Source organism: Orbicella faveolata, unplaced genomic scaffold (genome assembly GCF_042242905.1).
Source record: "Orbicella faveolata isolate gen_17 unplaced genomic scaffold, um_ofav_v1 contig_3, whole genome shotgun sequence".
Taxonomy (NCBI): domain Eukaryota; kingdom Metazoa; phylum Cnidaria; class Anthozoa; order Scleractinia; family Merulinidae; genus Orbicella; species Orbicella faveolata.
This window is the reverse complement of record NW_028301558.1, coordinates 18,614,034-18,635,612: the sequence shown is the minus strand read 5'-3', so window position 1 is coordinate 18,635,612 and position 21,579 is coordinate 18,614,034. Positions and strand designations below refer to the sequence as shown.

Below are 21,579 nucleotides of genomic sequence, written 5' to 3'. Positions count from 1 at the left end.
AAGCCTTTACTTGTTTAGTTCTGAATGTTTACCGACATAACAGTTTTTCCTGATATTATATATTGCATGATTGCATGTATGGAGATGAGTAACAATGCAATTGAAATATTCATGAATTCAATCTTAACACTTAACCTTAATTACCAAAAGTGTTACCATTATATTAATTCTAAATTTAAATTTACTCAGTGAGTCAGTGAAAGAAATGATGAAATGGATAACTCTTTCCCGTAACTAATGACCATTCCGTGGTAAACATGTTGAAAATTTTCGCGTCTATATTAAACTTCGGAGTCCAGGGGTCCTTTTATCGGAGTGCTACTTTAAAACAGCCATTACGCATGTTTGGGTCCCGTCGATTTTTGCACTTACCAACACCATTCAAGTGCTACTTTCAATCCACATACAAAAGAGACATTGTGTACCTCATTAAATTAGCGATAATGGAATTTCCACAAGCCGTATATAAGAATCTTACCCGGCTCTCTGGACTAATTTGCGCAAAGCATATAGAGACGAGTATTTATGCTTAACCGGTTCTAGAATCAGTTTTAAACTCACATTTCCTGAGGGATTACTCAGAAAAAAGTGGTGACAGAGATTGAAAAGTGTTTTATGTTGCTAAAAGCTTGCAAAATTCACTCCTTTAAGCTGAAAAATCCACGCGTTTATAATACATGTAAATAGATCGAAGTGTTTTCATTATTTCAATTAAACGCTTTTAAAAAGTGTTTTTGCGATTTCTTTTCTCGCTTTCCACGCTGCTTTCAGTTCAGATCACAAAACAACACATACAACTATTCAACCGGCCAATCACAATATAAACGCTTTCTTCTCTCTATGAAGCAAATTAGCACTCTATGGGACAAGACTGAAGTACATCTACGCGAAAATTTTCAAAACTTATCAATGCTGTTTGAGTATGTCTTCCAGTAGACAAGCGTATGTTCTGCCTAGCGACAGTATCGCTGACACAACAAGAAGGCTATGTTATGGGAAGATTCGTAGAGAAAACACTGCCTTGCTACGAACCATTGAAGGGTTGAACGAAGAAGAGGAAATCCGTAAGAGGAGACATAGAGACGAGAAAAGCAACCTTCAACAGATAATATATCACTTGAATTATCAAAGAGAAGGTAAAGGAGAAAACTTAAACTGGCACGGCTTAGGTCAATTTCTAAAACCGAATGGTGTGAGACCAGCAATTACGGGTGTAATTTTTAAAAGGCTTAGTAGTACTTAAAGGCATTCGGTTCGCCTCGGGAAATGTTATGTTTCGAAAAGCCGTGCTTTCTCAGCAGGGATGATTTGATCAGTAGTGTGTTTAGAAAATGAGAAAGCAGAAAATAAATGGAATAGTAGCTAGCAGCTTATGACAGATTAACATTTCGAGGTATTACGCAAGACTAGAGCCTTAAACTAGCTTACTATGATAAACTAGGGAAGCTATTTCTGTGACCTTTTGCCGTAAGGAATTCGAAGTTGCCTTTTTTTCCAGTTCCTCATTCCTATTCCATGCAGAAGATACGCCCAACGTGATTTTTTGTTCAGTTATTTTTTTTTTTAATCAGTTGGCAAGAATTCCAGTCGGTGCGTAAGGCCCTACCTCAATTTTAGGGCCAAGATTATGGTTCGCACAAATGGCGAACGATTCAATTGCACTCATTACCAAGCCAATTTGATAACTATGTACTAAAACCAGGAACGCTAGTAAAGACCCATATCCGACCTTAAAATTTCTCAAAACGAATTTTACAAGAACTGCATAGAATACAGAGAAGAGCATTGGAATTGAAACTGACCTTACCAAGTCCCCAACAGGTTTGTCTCCTTCAGGAAGCATAATTGCTGGTGATACACATCGCCTCGCTTCCACGCGCGGAATGCAAGCTGAGAGTGACTGTCGTGAGATAAAGAGCATACGCCGGCCCCTTGCTCCCCAGAGCACTAGAGATCATGGAAACAGACCTGCTTTGCGACCTAACCTGCAATCCAAGGAGGGCTCCGTTATTCCTCGAACAGTCGAACGCGAGATTCTCAAACGACAAACTGTGCGTTTGAAAACCAAAGACCAGGAGCGACAAGAAGGCGTGAAACAAAGAGAAATGCAGCTGGAAGACATGGTGGGTGTGTACACCAGGATAAACATGGTGAAGGGAAGTTTAAACTACAACGGAAAGCCGAGACGTAGGTATGTGAAGTCTAGAAGGTTCACAGTTTAAGCTGTGATCCTCATTTTGATGATCACCGCTGAGATGAAATTTGGATCGTCATCATCATTATCATCATCATTATTATCAACTTCATTGAAGTGTCGGGGGTAGTTAGCTAGGTGGCTAATTGGGGACACTAAGGGAGATCAGACTGGTCAGGGCGATCTTGGATTTGAATCTGGAGAAAAACTGACAAAACCAATGCAAAATGCACCAAAGTTTGGATCGTACCCACAAGCAATATTCCTTACGTCGTCTTTGAACTCAGCGTCCACACTTATCTCACTGTCCATGTTTATCAGTTGAACAGTACGGATATGCAAACAAACGTTGTCTTGTCTTGCATTATTCAGTCAGTTCTGTCTTGTCCATGAGATAACTGCAGTAACTGCGTGGAAAATATGGACTTTAACTCCTTACAAATGGTTTCCAGCGAAATAATTCAGTTCCTTAAATTACGGACGAATCGTCATCATCAACGTTTATTTCTCTTAACGGAATTAAAATAAAATTTATATTGGCTTAGACAGGGCTAAGAGACCTCAAGGCATGTCAAGACGCACTTGCGTACTGATACTTTATTGACCCATTGAGTGTACGTTAACTTGTCATTAAAGAACGAAGTGATATATCATTTCTCTTTTTTCTTTCACAGCACAGATGAAACCAAAATAAGTGGTGCGTATATAACATCCGGCTGGAAATATCGGTATAATTCAAGTTCTGTAGAAGTCGAGCAGGCTGCAGAGAGCTTGTCGACAAAAGAAGCTGGTTGGGACCTGCGCGACAGCACTTATAAAGTATTTCTGACAAATGGTAGCAAACATAAGGTTGTTCCGTCAGTGCAAGATAAGGTAAAGAAAGTGTCCAGTATTATTCCAAAAGAATCTAGAAATAATGTGAAACGAAGATTAGCAATACCCAGAGTAAACAACGTGGTTCATGAAGCAGCAAACCTGAGTGATTATAAAGATAGCGAAATAGAGGAATTGGAGCACTCTGAAGGTTATAAGGTGCTTCCTTGTGAAGAATTGAAGGAAAATCGAAAAGGAACATTTGAGAAGATTTCTGCGCGAATTGATGCAGTAGAGGAGACCTCCGACGAAGTAAACGATACGAAAACGAGAGGAAACGGCCACGAATTTGCGAGAGTTACTTCAGAAAAAACACCAAACTCCTCGGGTAAAGCCTTTGGAGAAAATGGTGCTAAAAGGTGGGTTTGTGCTGTCAAGAACAAAGTCCTTCTGCCGTTGAGATTTCGGCCACAAACAACTGCAAGGCGTGGAAACAGAACGGATTTACAAGCTTCAGATCGCAGGGATAGTTATGTCAAAGATAGCGACAGTATCACGAAAGCAAATATAAGGGAAAAGACATTAATGCCTCCAACTGAGGAGCACAATGCTATGGTTGAGGAGAAACCCAGTTCATTAAGTGCCGGCAAGTTGCAAAAACTGATAAGAGAGAAAGTGCTCAGCCAATCACAGAAGAGTAACAAGCGAGCCAATAAGAAATCAGTGCTGCTCGGCGACTACATGTGCACGCTCCAGAAACACATGGGGATCAAAGATGAGGTCCTAGAAAGTAATTCCCCTGATTTCAGCGGAACGCCGTTCATAGCGGCAGAAAAGAGATCCAGGTATGAAGACAAGCAAGATAGAGAACCTCGAGCGGTTGATAGGCGGTTAGAAATCCTACAAAGGCAGATTGTCAGGCTTCCTGGCTCATTCACATTACTAGATAGTGACTTGCTAGAAGATTGACGAAAATTATTCTGTGACTTGCACCTGTGTATAAAGGCATCCTAAGGCTGGAGGAAAAAGACCATTTGAGATAGGATTTTGTTTAACTTTATATGTGCAACATAGTTTGGATCGTACGCGCTCTGTATCGCATCCGCTCAAAGTAATCAGTGCTTTCGGAGTACACCGTAAAACACTGAAAATCACTTTCTATTTGTTTCTGTCGTACTGTTTTACGCGTGAAAACAAACCTAATATAATGAAGCCAAAGTCATGTGTTACTATCATTAAACAATCCAGTCATTAATTTCGTGAACAGCTACGAAATGTAGGAAACACTCGACTACGACGCGCAAGTATCACACTGCGTTTTACGTTTCCCTTAATTTTGTTCTCAACAGCTTCTACTGCACATGTTTTGTTTAAAACAGCAAAATATATTTATGGGGGGAGGGGTACTCCCATATAAAAAGGACAGAGTTGCTCGTCAGAAATTTTGATAAGAACCTCTAAGAGGTACCAAAATCTTGTTAGTGGGCGTGGCTATTTTTTTTTTTTTTTTTTTTACCTCTCAGAAGTACCAATTCTAAAACAACAAATTATCCTGTCATATTTTTTTCGGCTCAGTACCCTAAAAGGTACCGCAATAGTTACCGCTGTAGACTTTTTGAAGCGGGACACCCTAAGAGGAACCAAGCCGCGTTTTCAACCCCTGAAAGGTATGACGAGCACCCCCGTCTTTTTTATATGAGAGTCTCCCCCCCATCCCCCTCCCCCTCCGCGCGGGAATACATTGCGGCATAGAGCAATACCTCCGTTGTTTTTTTTTGCATGCATCGTTTGATGATTAGTTGGTGTAAAATTGACCTAATTAAATTGCAGTTTTAATTTTTTATTAATAATAGGTTATAAATAAAAGGCATAGCGGTCATTCTTAGCCCATATAAGTCCAAAATAGTTCGAATTGTTTCACGCACAGCCGTTTACAAAGATATGGCAAGATCACACATAAGCAGCTGTCCACTCCAGATTAATTACAAATTTGCCTATTTAGTCATTACTGACTTACTTAATTTTAAGAGCATCTTTCTTTTTCTTTTCTTTTCTTTTTTTTTTCTTTTTTTTTTTTTTGCCCTAACAGTACTTCTTTTCAGTATTTCTTTGCGAATTAGCGTGGTTGGGTTTTTTTAATTAGCTGATAGGTGAGACCTGAGATCTGCAAAATAGTTGAGAAATGGGCTAATATTTTAACTAACGAATATCTGTGAAATCACCGAAAATTTTACTGATAACTGATTTTCTAGAACCCTATCTAGACCCTCTTGTATGTATTCCATGAATATGCTGCAAAATAAAGGTCGATAAACAGTGAATTAGATTAAAGTTTTGAATATATAACATGCCCTCAGTCCATGAAGTTACCTCTTTTAGAATTCGTTTGTTTGTTTGTTTGTAGAAGGAGCTAGTTGGGTCGGAGCCAGAGGAAATAGATGAACGTGATTATGGTGTCTTTTGGTTTTCATCCGTGTTAGTGGAGAGCATAGTAGAAAATTCCAAACATGCAATTTAGACCGTTCTAGAAAAAACATTACGTGATCGACAGTCGGTATTGCACAAGCGTCGTTTTCGAATGATATCGCTTAGTCAGTGAAACAGGTTTCGTATTGTAATTTGCAGTGATTGGATCAGCTTACTCTTGTTACGTCGATCTGTCATCGGACGAGATTTGTAGTAAAATCCAAGTTATTTCGAACCAAAAACAAATACAAGTCGCAACACACAACTGATGTAACAAACACAGCTGAATACACGTTCTGTAGATCACTGCAAGAGTACTCTGGTGTGAACAAAGTATTTATAAATACTTCTATCTTTAAGACCCCTCAGCGACGAAACAGTCCAGCTGCCAATTTTAACCATGAAGAGCCTATTCGCATTCCCTGAGCCTCAAGTACAGTTCACTTTATCGGTGAGTCAACTGTACCACTGAAGCCTTCAATTGTCATTGCTTCACGTGCTGATTGCACAGAAAACATCATTACGACATACTGACTCCCTGTTGTTCCAGTGAAGTTATCTGATTGAAAACCCACAGAGAACCTGCGGACACCACCAAACGAAAACTAGTCGGGCAAAATATGTTTACGGGCAAGCAATAGAAACCTTGCAAACAGTAGAGCAGGCGGCAAAAAATAATCTGCCCAAATTTTAGTCAGTTGTGTTGTGATTCTCATAACCAAATAAATCAGTGGAATTAGAAAATTGGAAATTTCGGCTGTTTGATAGCGGGGCATAGCGACTGTCGTCCGAAGTTCGAGAGCACCAGAACTTACAGAGATTGTTCCATCGGCATTATTGGTTTTCTTGATGTTGCTTGTATATTTTTGAGATATTGAAGAGTTTTCAAAATAATTTTAAAGCCGTTGATTTATTTATGTGTGTGTGTGAGAGAGATAGCAAGTTGAGCTGAACCTAGCAACCAACTTAAGAACATTTCATCTCCACAACAAAGGACTAATTGCGTACCAACCATATCGCAACAAAGTGTTTTTTTTTTTTTTTTTTAAGATTCGTATCACTGATATCTAGAACTGGACTGTATCAGGACGTAACATTTTCACGATGACGTTTGACGTTACGGACCAATAACTTTCTCGCGTGGTTCGGAAGCCGCTGACCAATCGTTTCGTGTCATTTTGAGATACAGGTCGCCCATCCGAACTTAATTATAATAATTTCTTTCACATCCTCGACGAATTTTTTCAAACTGAAATAATCTATGCCAATTAACCAATCTCGACAAGCTGCCCTCTCATGGTTATTGAGTTTAAGCAAAATACACCCTTAATTCCCTTTACATTTTCGACATTTTTTTTTCAAAGTGAAATGAAATAATCTAGTCCAATCAGGCTTGAAAGTGATGGCAAAGATCTTGCTTCTCCTGTATCTTTATTTTATTCCTTTTTAGACGCGGAAATTAGCGCTGATTTCCGGGTATGAAAATGAAATCAAAACATCTCTGGGATTTCCAGAGAGGGATAACGCGAAACAGCTTTACAATTCAAACTTACAATCAGTGCTGAAATAAATCTGTTTAGAATTTAGAAAATTCAAATCTTCCTAGATAATCTAAGATCTGGAACCCGTAATTGACCATAATTGAATAAAGGGAGTAGGGAGAAAATAAATGTGGCTGTCTTATTTAAAACGTTGAAAAGTTTAACTGCATGTGATAAAGTGTAGCTCTGTCGCTTTACGCCTGTTGTTCTTCGGGGTTCTATTTTACAAGATAGGCTCACAGATCCATGTAGGTCACAAAAAAAGCTAACGTTCGTTTTCTGCCGACGAACTTTTCAACAAAGTCTGGAGTAAATATTATGGCCCAGAACAATGTAGCGTTCAGGCACTGCGTTCAGGTTTTCTCTGTTATTCTGTATTGAAACCTGTATTGTCAATTATTTCTTATCGTACCAAGTTTCAGCAACATTGGTGCTAAATAAATTTGGTTAAATCAAGTTCAGCAGCGTTGATTCATTTAGAAAACAGATTGGTAAACCACGTCAAGGTAACATGTAACCGAATCAAAACTCCAAAGACAAAAATAAACTTTCCTGTTTTTAACATAGAGACAGTTCCTTCAGCCAGTTTTAATATCTTTTCAGTCCTATTTTTATGAATGCGCAATATTTCTTGCGAGCTGCAAAATTATCGCCTCATCGAATAACTCCCTTCAAGAGAGTTTTGTGTAAGATGCGCCCGTGTGGGTTATCATTTCGGTTCAGCTTCCCAGCTGTGTGTAGGAAGTCTACCTTTACTCTGATGGGAAATATAAATAGCTGGGTCAGTCTTGTTTACTAACTACCAGAACGTTGTAGCAGATACCCCGAGGCACAATATAGATATTGGTCAAAACGTCTTAGCATGGCACTTCAATTTAAGAGCAGGCGCAAGACTTCAAGTTGTAGTTAAAATATCGTGATTTTTATTTGCCCCTTTGAATAACGATGAAATAGCAATTTCAATCTCTGCGCATTAAGAACAGTTAGTCAACGCAAACACAATTAGAAAGGCATATATCGGAACCCAACTGAATAGACAATTGAATTAACAGCTCTCCCGCGCTGGCCCAGGAGAAATTTCAAAGGGAAAACGTAAACATTTTTAGGGGTAATGAAAACCTTTTCATACCGTCTTCAAATCAAAAAGGTCTCAGAACAATGTTACATTTTGGCAAAAGGGATGCGAAAGGCATATGGTTGTCATGTTCGTATCAGCATCTCTTACCAATGAGGTATAGAATTTAGCCGGCAATCTCACGGCCTTGACCTTGTGACGATCACAAATTGCGCCATGGGTCGATGGATGTTTTTAATTCATCAGTGTCTATTTAAAGGTACAAATCCCTTCCTCTTAATAACATTCACCAAAACTGCTATTTTCGCTTTCCACTGATCTCATTAGTTTGAGTTTTATGGAATGAATTTGGTCCACATTAAGGAAATATTGTATTGCGCGCAACTTTCATTAGAACATTGGATGAGGAAGATAAGAAGAGCAATTTATAAATTCCTCGGGCAGTGATCTTCGATCAAGCCAATAACTGTTTGAAGACTGAACTAATTACTGTTACTTCGCCGTGCGATAATTTCTTATCAGATGACTCGTGCCTCCATTTTGCGATATCGAGCTTAGCGTGCACGGAAACACAAAATGTAAGAAAAAACCTTGCGCCGCTCTTTTGAAGGGAGGATTAAAAACCACTGTATATTATCAGTTGATTCCTTTCAGCATGACAACACCATTAAACTCTGGACTCGGTGGTTAGTATCCTCGTCCCACGCGTGATATCAACATGAAGACCCGAAGGGTAAAAACACGCGAGAAAGAGTCAGGGATGTACCCATGGATCACACACGGACCCGCGAGCGTCCCGCCCACGCCCGTTTCTCCTCCGCTGGGCTCGCCAGTCTGGTGCTCCAGATCCAGCTTTCGAAACACAAACCAGGACTTGGCGGTTACACCGCGTGAATTTAATTTTTATCCGCTTAGTTATAACTTGCGCTTCTGGGCGGGGTTAAAAGCACGTATCTCGTTTTCCAAAACCGGCAAATCTGATTAAATATAACAAACGTGCTTTTATATCTCACTTAGCACCTTCCCTAAGGCCCAGAGATATCGCTGACTTGTTTATTTTGGGTTTATTACACATAAGAACAGCGACCGGCCGACTTAAGGGTTATGCCGTTTATTTGTTCAGTGGAGACACGAAATTCAAACACACACAAAGGATCAAGTGGGCCGCCACATCCCTAAGAGTTTGGAATGTTAGTTTTTGTAAAAAGCGCCGTTTTGTGCGCTCTTGGGATCATACCACCGCTTTCGGTTTGTTTGTTCGGTCGGTGTACTTTTGAACTGAGATGAACTTGTGATCAGAAGAGGAAGTGTAACCAAATGAAGATCGTTTTATTCTCCACGCCGAAAAAAGATAAATAAAGTAGTAAGAGCAACTATTAATTGATGCTTGGAACTATGTGCCCATGGATCTCTCTTGAGTCGGGCTTGGCGGGGGTGACGAGCGGGTTTTAGGAAGACGGATGTGGAGAGAGCCGCGGCGAAGGAAATACAGCATCGCGAATAATATGAAAGGAAATCGCATTTGTTTGTTAATTTGTGTCACTCAGCGTACTTTGACAATCTTCAAAAACGAAAAATTAATTTACACGTTTGTTGTGGAGCTTAGTCACAATAATTCAACCTTAAAATCTTTAAAACGAAAATGCTCAGCTTTTTATACGCTTTGAAAAAACACGCGCGTGTTTTGCATTACTCACGCGTGGTCGACGATATCATGTCGCATTGCGTGCGTGGGTGTCAGATGACAGGCAAGAATCATGGGAAGTGTGTCGCGAATCTGCGGACGGTTTCTTTGTGCATACTAAACGCAGGATTTTATTTGTCGCTTGATGCCGAAGAGGCTTAGCTAACCATTACTCTCGTTGTCTCTTCTCGATCAGAAATCACCAAATCAACCATGACTCTTTAGAAACAAGCTGCTAAAGTGCCATATAACTGCGTGTATTTCAAGAAAATGACTTTTGCTTTCAAGGGAGGGCTACTTTTAGCGTGTGTTGTTTTAAACTCAGTAGCCTTGAAGCCGAGAAGTAGAAGAGATGTTTACGGCAACTCATGGGTGGTCTACGTCGAGAGAGAAAAGCGATTTGTCGACGATTTAGCAGAGAGGAATGGTTTTATAAACAGAGGAGAGATTGCAGGCTTCAGCGGACACTATTTGCTTGAACACAAAACTCTTGGAAGGCGCCGCTTTCGACGGGATACTGCGGAACACACAGGCAATCTCTTGCGTGAGCCTCATGTAAAATTTGCTCTGCAGCAGAAGATTTTGAGAAGAACTAAACGGGGATATTTTTTAGACCCTTACTATAAAGATCAATGGTATTTGAACAACTCAGGTAAGCGAACCACATTTATAATTTTCTGGTAATTTTTGGCAGGGATGTAGGTTGACTTATCGTAGTTTACGGTGGAGTTAGATTGGGATATTGCTGTGTGGGTATTGTTTTGGAGCAGTATTCAACAGAATTATGTTGGGAAGGATCACGAAAGTAAAAAAAAATCAAGCATTAGAGAACCTTGTCATTCACTTCTGTGGGAAGAAATCGACTATTAGTAAATTGTTAATTATTTTGTGTGAAAATTTCACGTTAGCTATCGAGTATTGATGTAAGCTTACGTTTTGTTTCTTCACATCAGGCAGCGCATTTCGTTTGGGACGACTCTAAGCTTTCTAATACACTGGAAATTAGTACAGCCTCTTATTCAATCAAGTAATTGAACATTTATTCAGGAAAGCACTGAATATCAAGTGTTTGAAAAGTGGAACTCGCTTGTAAGTTGTCGAAAAATTTTGTGCGATCCCGCGAGTGTAATTTAAAATCTGTCATCTTCGATCAAAATCCACATAAAAGGAGGTGAAGCATAAAATTCCACGAGTATTTTATTCTGCTTCCTGTGCAGTTAATGTAGTTGTTATTTAAACTTTGACGTCGTTATCCGGTCGTTTACTATATTGCCTGTTTTTTAGTACGAGCTTTTCTACAGAACGAATTGATGTTAGCGCAATTTTCATTTCATACATGTATTCAAATGTGTTTTACAGGCGTTTTGTCAGTGGCTTCAAATTTCAGTCCTTGTGATTCTTTATCTTATCGAGGCTGTGCAGTTACGTACCGGAGATTGGATTTTGCTGGTATCTGTCTTGAAGGAAAGACATTCACACAACCTCTCGAGAACACAAAGGGAGTTGTTAGCATTTAATTATCGACATAGCGAAGTATCTTTATTCGTGTTTTCCCTATTACTGTCAGCTGCGCTGTTGTAAAACGAAACAAAAACCGAAACCAATGTAAAGTTCACTTTTGAATGCAGCTGTATATATTTAAGTTGAATGTCAAATGTTGTGCTCTGTCACATTTGAAAATGAATTTTCTCTCCCAGTGAAGTGCTGGGTATATAGTTTTCACCTAAAAAATGTAACATTTTGCTATTCTGTTTACGACTGTCCTGTCAATCAGTTGTGATCAGTGGATTAGAGGATGTGAGCAATGATGTCAAAAATTCTTTTGAGGTAATTTTGTTAAAGATTTCCCTGGCCTTGGCTCAAGGGTGAAATTTGATGTGGTTATACATGTATGGTATCTATGTCCCTCATTTGGCAAAGCCTTAATGTAGCTCGTTTGAAGTGCCTTTATGTGCAAATTTGTCCCTCTCTGAGGAATGCACACATTTTCTTTAGAAAGCTCGTAATGGCACTTTAGCAGTAATTAATGCCCTGGTGTTCTGAGAAGATATGGATCAATGCTCTGGGATAATTGTTTTTCTTTGGCAGCCCCATAATAACTTGTTGGTTAATGTTGTCTTATTTGTGACAGGCAACATTTTCCAATAAGCAGATGTCTTCAGGCAGATAACAGCTGTTTAACTTCAGGACGTATTTATCAGCTTACATCAGTCATGCAGGCATTGTGCTGTATGAATTTTCTTAATCCATTTCAAAGTATGGTTGTTTTTGTATGCCATGGCATATTTGTGTAGTGGAATTCCTTCCTTATTTATTATTTGGCTGAGAACTAATTTTTGCAATCATAGAGCTACATGTACCCTTAATCTGTAGATCCATGCGGCTATGGAATAAACCGTTTACCTTTATGATTATTAGTAAACATGTATTAAATACCTATCTTGCCTACAGCACAATATTATGATAGGGAATTTGCTACATCATAGTCTGATCTAATACACAAGAAAAACACATGTAGAAAAAGGAAAAATTATGCAAGTGAATTAAAAGTAAAGTTAGCGATTTAACAGTACCTAAGTCACTGTTATCACAATGAAAAATTTTAATCCTCTTTTCTCTATTATTCTGCTCTTTTTTTATATTATTATATTCGATTCTCAGTGAATTTTTTTTGTGTCTTGTAAGGCATTATTATTATGTTACTGCTTCTTGATGGCACATACTGGCTAGATCTTGACGATAAATCTTGCTTGCCTTGAACTGTGAATCCTTACGACAACCAGTGAAACAATATCACTGTGGTTTCATAGCTATAGCCTGTCAATAAAAGCAATCTGGAATGGGAGCTATATGCAGCTACATGTTTTTTAATACTTCTTGAAATAACCAGGCAGTTAAATATCGTGGAAAAGGCGCCTGCTCCTTGAGTTTGAAGTCTCTTTCTGGCACCGACTGCTTTCTGGTGAAATTGCTGTGGTTAATAAATATAATATGTATTGCTTTAGCCAGTACGTATTTTGACAGTTTCTGAGATTTGTGCTGCTCATAATCCCTGAACAGTTCTTATCTGATGCCCAATTCAGATGGTTGATCTTAAAATGGTACCCAGTAAAAAGAACAGTTTGGAGAACTCAGAAAAGGAATTCCTGGATATTTTTTTGTGTGTCCTAAGGGTTTTTTGGTCTTCCATCTTATCAGCTCTTTTCAGCTAATTATTACTTTCAGGTGATATTGCAGGATGATGTGTGAAATGTTTACATGTGTACACATGCCATGGGCAAATAAGTGGTCCTTGAGATAACATCAGTCAATACAGTGAGAAGTTTCATGGCTTTCTGTTCTGTTTGTGTTCTAACAATGCAATTGACCACTTCAATCCTAGCTTTGTTTCTTAAGTAACAGCAATTATTTGTAAGCATTGGTTATGTTAAACAAGCAATTTTCATTGATGTTGTAAGGATTGGTTATGTTAACCAAGCAATTTGCATTGATGTTGATTTCTAATTCAGTAGACAAATACAATGTAGCTTCAATGATAAATATATTTGCCCTTTTGTGTATAAGAGAATATTCTCTTATCTTTCAAGAATGTTTTCAATACTGAGCAGCATCACGCACAGAGCTGTTGGATTTAAACTGGATTAAATTGAATAATTAAGAAGGATTAAAGTTGTTCCTTGTGCTAAAGTTATGTAAAATGTAATGCCTAAGTCCATCAAATGCGAAAGAAATTAACAGAAGTTCAAATTTCATGCTTCCTGTCTTGCTCTTTCAATGATGTTCATTTGTTCATTCACATTACAAGATTGAAGTAGTAATAAAACATTAGGTTTGTGGAGTAAATCTTGTGTAAGCATCTAAGTACATAGTATTGTGATATTTTAATTTACATCACTGAAATAACAGACAAAAATGACTGATTTTTTTAAAGGCTTGTGGCTTTCACTTCCTTTGAACAACTCAATTTTTCTGTAACCTTGAATTTTAGAACACGTGAATAAAGGCATGCAATGTAAAAATGATCATAGGATTGGCCACAGGCCATTTCTGTTTCATTTCAATCAAGTTCTCCTGTTAATCCATTTCTGCAATGTGAATTCCTATGATAGTTTTCGCCGAAATTGAAGTGGGCAGGAAGAGCTGGAATAACAGCCAGACATGCATTGTGTTTTTACAATGCCAGACAGAATTTTTTCTATGCCACTTGAGACAGGGTCATTGTACTGGTGTGTGCAAAGTGACTTACAAGATGCACATAAGTATGTCACTGTACATAACATATTTTTCCTTAGTGAATTAAAACCAAATAATAAATTTGCAGTATCTCTATCTTCTGCAGGACAAACTATAGGTCCACGAGGATTTGACATTAATGTTGGTCCAGTATGGCGTAAAAACATCACAGGGCGTGGTGTTGTGGTAACTATTTTAGATGATGGTATTGAGTACACTCATCCAGATCTTCGGAACAATTATGAAGCAAAGGCTAGCTGGGACTTTAATAGTCATGACAGTGATCCAATGCCTCGTTATAGCAGAGATAACCTCAACAAACACGGCACAAGGTATTTGCGTTTTCCTATAAATTATTCACAGTCGGTGTTTACTGTAGGTCTGAATATGGCAGCCTGTTGGTTAGTGCATTGAGTCCTGGATAGAGTGGTAAGAATTCAGGTACTTCTTAAAGTTGTTTCACTCACATGTCAGGGTTGTCAAAATAGTCAGATGTTGTCAAAAATCACCCTCCACTTGATGATGGTGATAAATTTGGTTAACTATATCTCTGCTTGGCTATTCTTTGAGTTTTTTAGAAAAAGCTAAGACGGCTAAATCAGCTGCCTACTTCCACAGTAAAACCAGCTACATGTACGTGAAAAATGGGAGATCAACTGAGCAGTACAGTACATGATCACATTCCTACTCCCACAATAGAATGACCAAAAACTTAGGACATCAACATTACTGTGCATGTACAGTACATGATTGTGCTCTAGGGAAGACACTTGCAGTGTCTCTATTGACTGGATTTGGTGCTTGGGATATCCAATGGTTCTTCTAGTCTGTTAGGTCACACTACAACAGATCATGCTCTATTATATAGACACAAGTGTTTTACTGGAAAATACACCACTCATAAAACTTGTATGAAACCACATCTGGGACTCGGGTGGCGTATTTTCCATTCACTGATGTCATATTTGACACTTAAATTTGTAGGGGGCTATGATTCAAACATCTTCTGACCTTTCATGAAAGTCTTTGGAAAAGTTCGGAAACATTCGTGTGGCCTTCAGACAATTTTTTGAGAATCTGGGTAAATCTTCGGAAAATCATCAAAAACATGTTATCAGTATGTATAATTTAAACAAAATAATATATGGTTGCTTGTAGACATGGAATATCTGTTCTCTTGTTCAACTTTATATCTCACTCGTTTGCTGCACTCACTGCTGAGATATTGAGGTGGACACTCAAAGAGACATTCCGTATCTACAGTATGTGCAGCCATGTATCATTCTGTACCAATGTAATTTATACTTGTGACATAGTAATATCACAGTAAATGCTAATGACTTGTCTTGTCTGATAGATGCGCCGGTGAAGTCGCAGCCAGTGTCAACAACAACATGTGTGGAGTAGGTGTAGCCTATAACTCGCGCATAGGAGGTGTGCGAATGCTCGATGGTGATGTCACCGATGCCATTGAGGCGTGGTCGTTAGGCCTGGCTAGAGACTTCATTGACATCTATAGTAGCAGCTGGGGTCCTGATGATGATGGCCGTACTGTAGATGGCCCTGGCCCTATGGCCAAGAAAGCCTTTAGAGAAGGTATCAAAATCAAAATTCTATTGCTAGAAAAAATCAATGTACTTTAATAAAGTTCATGCCAAAGGCCATTCTACTGTATTGATAGAAACACAGATTTTACAATAGGTACTGACAGTAATACTGGCAGAGGCCAAGAAAATCATTATGCACATTCAATTACTAAGTGATTTTCTGTTCTTTTCCTTGCAGTGTTTTCTTAAAGAAATAGTGAATATTTTGTCTATGTACAGTGTTGTGGATTAAAGCACTTGAAAATTTTGGGAGAATTACAATTACATGTGTTTACGTTTGTTAAAGTATTTTGACAATCATCCGAAATCAGCTGCTGTTAACTCAGAAAATTTTTGTATTGTAACAGGTATCAGAAAAGGACGTGGTGGGCTAGGAGCCATCTTTGTCTGGGCGACAGGTAATGGTGGACATTATGATGACTATTGCAGCTGTGATGGTTATATCACAAGCATTTTCACTGTGTCTATCGGTGCTGTCAATGATCGTGGCAAGTCTCCGTGGTATGCTGAACCTTGTCCATCAACTCTTGCTGTTACCTACAGCAGTGGCGAAACGCAAGGCCGACAAGACAAGCAGATTGTTACAACTGATTTACATCACTCTTGCACAAAAAGCCACACAGGGACTTCAGCCGCTGCTCCTTTGGCTGCAGGTTTGTCACTCTCCAACTGTCTACCCTGTTATGATGCAGGTCTGTTTTTCTCTCTCAGAATTCACAGATCAGCCATGTTTACCTGCATCTGCTATATGTATGTGATGCTTTCAAGTTGAGGGGTGGGTGGAGGAGGGGTATTCTTTGTATGATGAACAGTATACAGGAATATGCTCTGGAGTAGGGCTAGCCAGAACACATTCCATTATCTGTAACGTAGAACATTTTCTGGATTGAGAAAAGAAATTGGAAAGAACATACTTATAAGCAATAGGTTGCACAGAATATAAGAAATACTCTTGCAAGAATACATGTAGATACAAGACTATAAAATACTTTTTCTAGGTGTATAGGATTTGTTCTTCTAAGATCTGTTCTTATGTTTATGCTCCTGGTCTGGACTCTTCCAAAAATGTGATGAGACTTTACAAAGTTCTGTATTTTGTCTTGAATTCAATTAGTCCAGTGTACATGTACTTGTAGTTCAGAGTTTAGTGTACATCATTTTCATTGCAGTCCATTTCTGAGCTAGTGTGACATTTTCAAAATTTGGCCACAAGTTTATTGTGTTACTCGGTAAATATATAGCAAATTGGAAAGTGAACGTATTGTAATATTGATCATTGCTGTCAATATTAGAAAAATAAATGTTTGCTTGAACACAAACAGCTTAAAAATAGTTACTCAAAAGAATATAGGAAAGTATGTACTGGTGGTTAGAAAAAAACAGAAGCCATCAGCTTGTTTCTTGTGACCACAGTGTTCTTTATAACTCTAATGAGAAATTTCTGCATTATGTTTGTCTGTATATATGTACAAGGTCTGATGTTAGTATTCTCTATTAGTACTCTAACACAACAGCTTCAAACAGTTTTTTTTTATCAATATCAGTACTTGCATCTGCGGAATTTGAACTGTAAGATTAAATTTTTGTTGTGCCTGAAATTAAAAATAGTGCAAACTATATTGAGTCTATCATATTTTTTAAACATAGAGGGCCAGGCCATCACAAATTTCAAAACATTTCTAATATCTTACAAACAAAGCTCTGTACTGTGAAAAGCAAGGCATCCACTGATATCCTCAGCCTTTAGTTTAAATAAAGAAACAGCTTTGGATTAAGAATCAGCAGTTCAGAAGTCAGAATATAAAATTTATCATTTGCACTGCATTTGCTGGTAAACTGATTCTTCTTCTGTACACAACCTTGATATTGCAATTTAAGGCATGGAGTGCACCATATCTCAAGACATAAATTGATTGAATCTCTTCACGTATGATGTTTATAGTATATTACCTGTGTTACAAAGCTCAATATAACCATTTATCATATTTTTATATTCAAAAAAAATCATTTTGGGGGTCTAACAGTACGGTTAAATTATGTGGGAATTTCTTTTTACATTATGCATCCATCTGTGACTTGAAAATTACAGTCCATTACATCCAGGGGAGAAGTTATTTAACAGCTTGTATACCCGTTGTTGCTTAATGCTTGGGCTTAAAAGTCTTAAGCTAATTTACTGTCCTATTTTATTTTTGTTCCCTTAACTTGTACACATTGTAAATCAAAGTTGCATTCTTTTCATTTCAGGTATATTTGCCTTGGTGCTGGAAGCTAATCCAAAACTAAGCTGGAGGGATCTGCAGCATCTTGTAGTCAACACCTCACAAATGACTGATCGCACAGACAAAGGTTGGCAGAAAAATGGTGCTGGGCACAATGTTAACCACAAGTATGGTTTTGGGGTTCTAGACACTGCTGCTCTGGTAACAGCTGCTACTTCTCCCAGCTGGAAAACTGCTACTGAGCAGCACATGTGCCGAGAGCGAGATCATACTGACAACCTGAAAATTCCTGCTCGAGGGACTTTGACATCTTCGATTGTCAGCACCGGTTGTGCAGGAAAGACAAACTGTGTTATGAAACTTGAACATGTAAGAGTGTATGTCACGCTGAATCATAAATCCCGGGGATCATTGCGAATTGTTTTAACATCACCCGCTGGTACTCGGTCGGAGCTCTTGGCTCCTAGGGATAGGGATTATTCAAGCGATGGCTTCCAAAACTGGCCCTTCATGACTGTGTTTAGCTGGGGTGAAAACCCAGTGGGAACCTGGAAGATAGAGGTTACTGATACCAAGGGTGTAATGGGAGAGTTTAAAAAGTGGTCCATTAGGCTTTATGGTACTTGTGAAGACCACCGTAATATCACTCCAGCTGACTCTGAACTGTGTAGCAAGAATTGCAAGAAAGGATGCCAAGAACCTTTCAACAAATTTTGCCCCAACTGTTCAATGTATTGTCATTGTGATGGTGGTGAATGTTTGCCACTGTGCAACCCTGATGATGAAGTAAATCAAGAAACAAAGGAATGCCGCAAGAGTTTAACGTTTGCACTTGAAGAGGATGAGGAGCTTGGTACTTCTGCACCCACCAAAGATGTTACTTTACATCAAGAGGGTATATCTACATTCATGAAGTTGCTCATCATCTTCATTCTTGTAGCTGTCATTTTAACTGCTGTGTTGATTGTGTGGCACTTTAAAATAAGTCGCAAAGTTTGCTGGGCAAATCCCGATAAGATTGCCAAGCACAGCCGATCAACCTCCCAAACAAATGTTGGCTATTGGCCAGTCTCTGTGACACCGGAGGTGAATAATCAGAACTTAAAAGGACTTGGAAACATACAAATGTAGTTTTCTAGTTTTATTGCAAATTATTGTATAGCAGCTGAATTGTGTTACAGTGTACTTAGCAAGGGAATGAAAGTCAAAAGTAATTCAACCACACTGTCAGGGAAATTGAGAGTAGATTCAGCTTCTGTTGACTTTTTCACTCCCATGACTTCCAAAGTTCAAACTGAAAAAAACAAGAATCAATTTCAGCTTTGAATTTTAGCTTTGAATACTACAGGGATAGTATGGTTGACTTTGCTATCTTGAATTCTTTAGGGAAGCATAGAATAGTTCTAAAAAGCAGGGTTTGAGATTGAAAAAGAAAAGTGCATGATCGTGTTATATTTGAGATAGGTGCAGTTCATCATAGCCTAGGTCAAGATAACATGGTTCCACTTTACTGCTTAACATCTTTGCTTTGAATAGTCACGCACACTACCTTCTCTTACAGAGTTCAACAGAAGTACCACATTCTTTGAATATTTCATTATTGAGATTGGGAGTGAAACCCAAATTTGGGGACAGTTTAAGTCAAGTTAAAACCTCTCTCAGATTGATGTTTGTGGTCAATGTTGTTGCTTCTCTGAAACCAAAAATAAGAATAGACTTAATCTTTTATGACATTATTGTAGTTACATTTATTTTGGCTGTACATAACATTTTTTGCAATTATGTGATTTCTTTTTTTATACAGTGGTTGAGAACACTGATTTTGCACTTCAAATGGTTAATATCATTGTTACATGTATATTGTGACAAAACCAATGAAACAAATTATCGCTTCAGAATTTTACTTCTATGATGTTCCTTGTGACCATTCTTTCCAAATGTTACTGTTAAAAATTCTTTCAGTATACAGGTATTGTTGAGGGGGGAGGGATTGCTCCAAAAAGTTAAAAAGTAACAGGTTTTTCTATCATCCATTGCCACTTTTTTAAAGATATCTTTCTTTTAATTTCACATTTACCCTTGAGGAGTAACCTGTGCTGTGGACCTTTGCAAATTAATGTCTGTAAAATTGTTCCTTTCCAAACTGAAGCGCTACAGGTCTATCTTTACAGTACTTGACAATGATTGCCTCAAAGACTAATGTTGTTGACCTCTGGAATAAGTAAAAAATATTGGCTTTGTAAATACCCTGCTAGATTTGTTATACATTGTAGGTTTCAGATGAATAATTTTCGTTGTAGCTTCCTACATATAGCTTTTTTGAAAAAATACTGGTAATAATGCAAATGTAATTCAGTAAAGGACAGAATCCATTAGCTAGCCTGACTGTGAAATCCAGTAGCCAGGGCTATCAGACACGACTTGCTTTGCATGGGGAATGATACAGCTTGATTATCCAAGTTTTAGAACATCACCACCTTCACTTCTTTGTGATACTGAATGATGGAAATGATAGCTTACATTGTGAAAATATTGGACATTACATTTTTTTGTATAGTTTTATACGTAAAAAAGGTAAACATATTATGTTAAGTGGGGAAACCATAATGATTATTGGAGAAGTAGGTGCATGTACTGGTAGCAAGAACAACCTTGAAAATTATGTGTTTTCTAATTTCCATCCAGATTCAAAGACTTTGATTATGATTTTCACTGCATCCTAAGATGATTCTCAAGTATAATTGATTGGGAGGTTTAAAGAAATTTTTGGGGCTTTGAAATATGGGATCTGTGGACGTACCTTTCTTGGGGTGAAAGTTTTTGGTCTGGACCTTTTTGGAGATCTTCTCATTTTGCTTGCAAACACTGTTGTGTCATTTTCATATAAAGACGTCCTGGACAGGTGCAAACCACATGCAAATGACCAGGATGTCGATAAGACTTTCCATTTTAGCAGAACTGTCTTGATTTTGTTTTCAAGCCGATAAAGAAAGGATGATTTGGGAGTCGAGTTCAGGGGCTTCAGAGGTTTTTTGGGTCTTGTTTACCCTGATGGAACCTTTTTTGGGTCTGATGATTTGGTTTCATTTGCATCTCCCATTCACTTTTATATCTGAGTACTTGCTGGACATTGCATCCCTGCCATTATAATTGTAATATAAAATTATTTCAAGCACCATGCAACAAAGCATGGCCCATTCAACTGTATTGCGCATAATTTTTGCTAGACTGTTTTTTTTATAGATCGTGTTATTTTATATTTAATGGAGCACCAATTCTCCACACTTTGTTGGAGGTGTAATTGTAGAGGTTTTATTATCATTAAAATAGCAGTTTAATAAATACGTAAATGCCAAATTTATTATTAATTTTGTCCTATGCAATCTGGATTTTGATACTAGCAGTTTTAATATGTATAAATTATGTATTCAAATTTTTCATCTTGGTAAGATGGTGTTTTTTGTCTTTTATTTAAAACTTAACACTGTAAAAGTAATCTGACACTCATCAAAACTTAATAAACAAGAATTAAAAGAGATCTGTTCACAGTTGATCACAGTATGCAACTTCAGGCTGAGGTGTTGTAGGGTTAATCAAATACTTTGCTAGATGACGAGAATAACCTCACCTTTGCAAGCTTACAACTCTCTTGCAAAGGAAATTGAAACTTCAGGACGTCACAGAACACTTTGAGATGGGGGGACCCTTGAAATTCGACTGAAATTCTGCGACCATTAACTACCC

The 21,579-nt window shown here is 38.1% G+C and overlaps 2 protein-coding genes across 2 annotated transcripts; both read left to right on the top strand.

The window, feature by feature from the left end:
• The first annotated feature begins 1,238 nt into the window (after nucleotides 1–1,238).
• On the top strand, nucleotides 1,239–5,328 carry LOC110057371 (uncharacterized). The gene is made up of 2 exons (XM_020763955.2): nucleotides 1,239–2,191; nucleotides 2,869–5,328. Exons 1-2 carry the CDS (start codon nucleotides 1,884–1,886, stop codon nucleotides 3,974–3,976), a joined length of 1,416 nt encoding a protein of 471 aa, XP_020619614.2. The 5' UTR covers nucleotides 1,239–1,883; the 3' UTR covers nucleotides 3,977–5,328.
• A 4,524-nt stretch (nucleotides 5,329–9,852) lies between these two features.
• LOC110057453 (PC3-like endoprotease variant B) lies at nucleotides 9,853–21,371 on the top strand. Its single transcript, XM_020764039.2, has 5 exons — nucleotides 9,853–10,425; nucleotides 14,113–14,338; nucleotides 15,364–15,602; nucleotides 15,961–16,266; nucleotides 17,861–21,371. The coding sequence occupies exons 1-5, from the start codon at nucleotides 10,044–10,046 to the stop codon at nucleotides 18,964–18,966; spliced, it is 2,259 nt and encodes a 752-aa protein (XP_020619698.2). The 5' UTR covers nucleotides 9,853–10,043; the 3' UTR covers nucleotides 18,967–21,371.
• The last annotated feature ends 208 nt before the right edge of the window (nucleotides 21,372–21,579 follow it).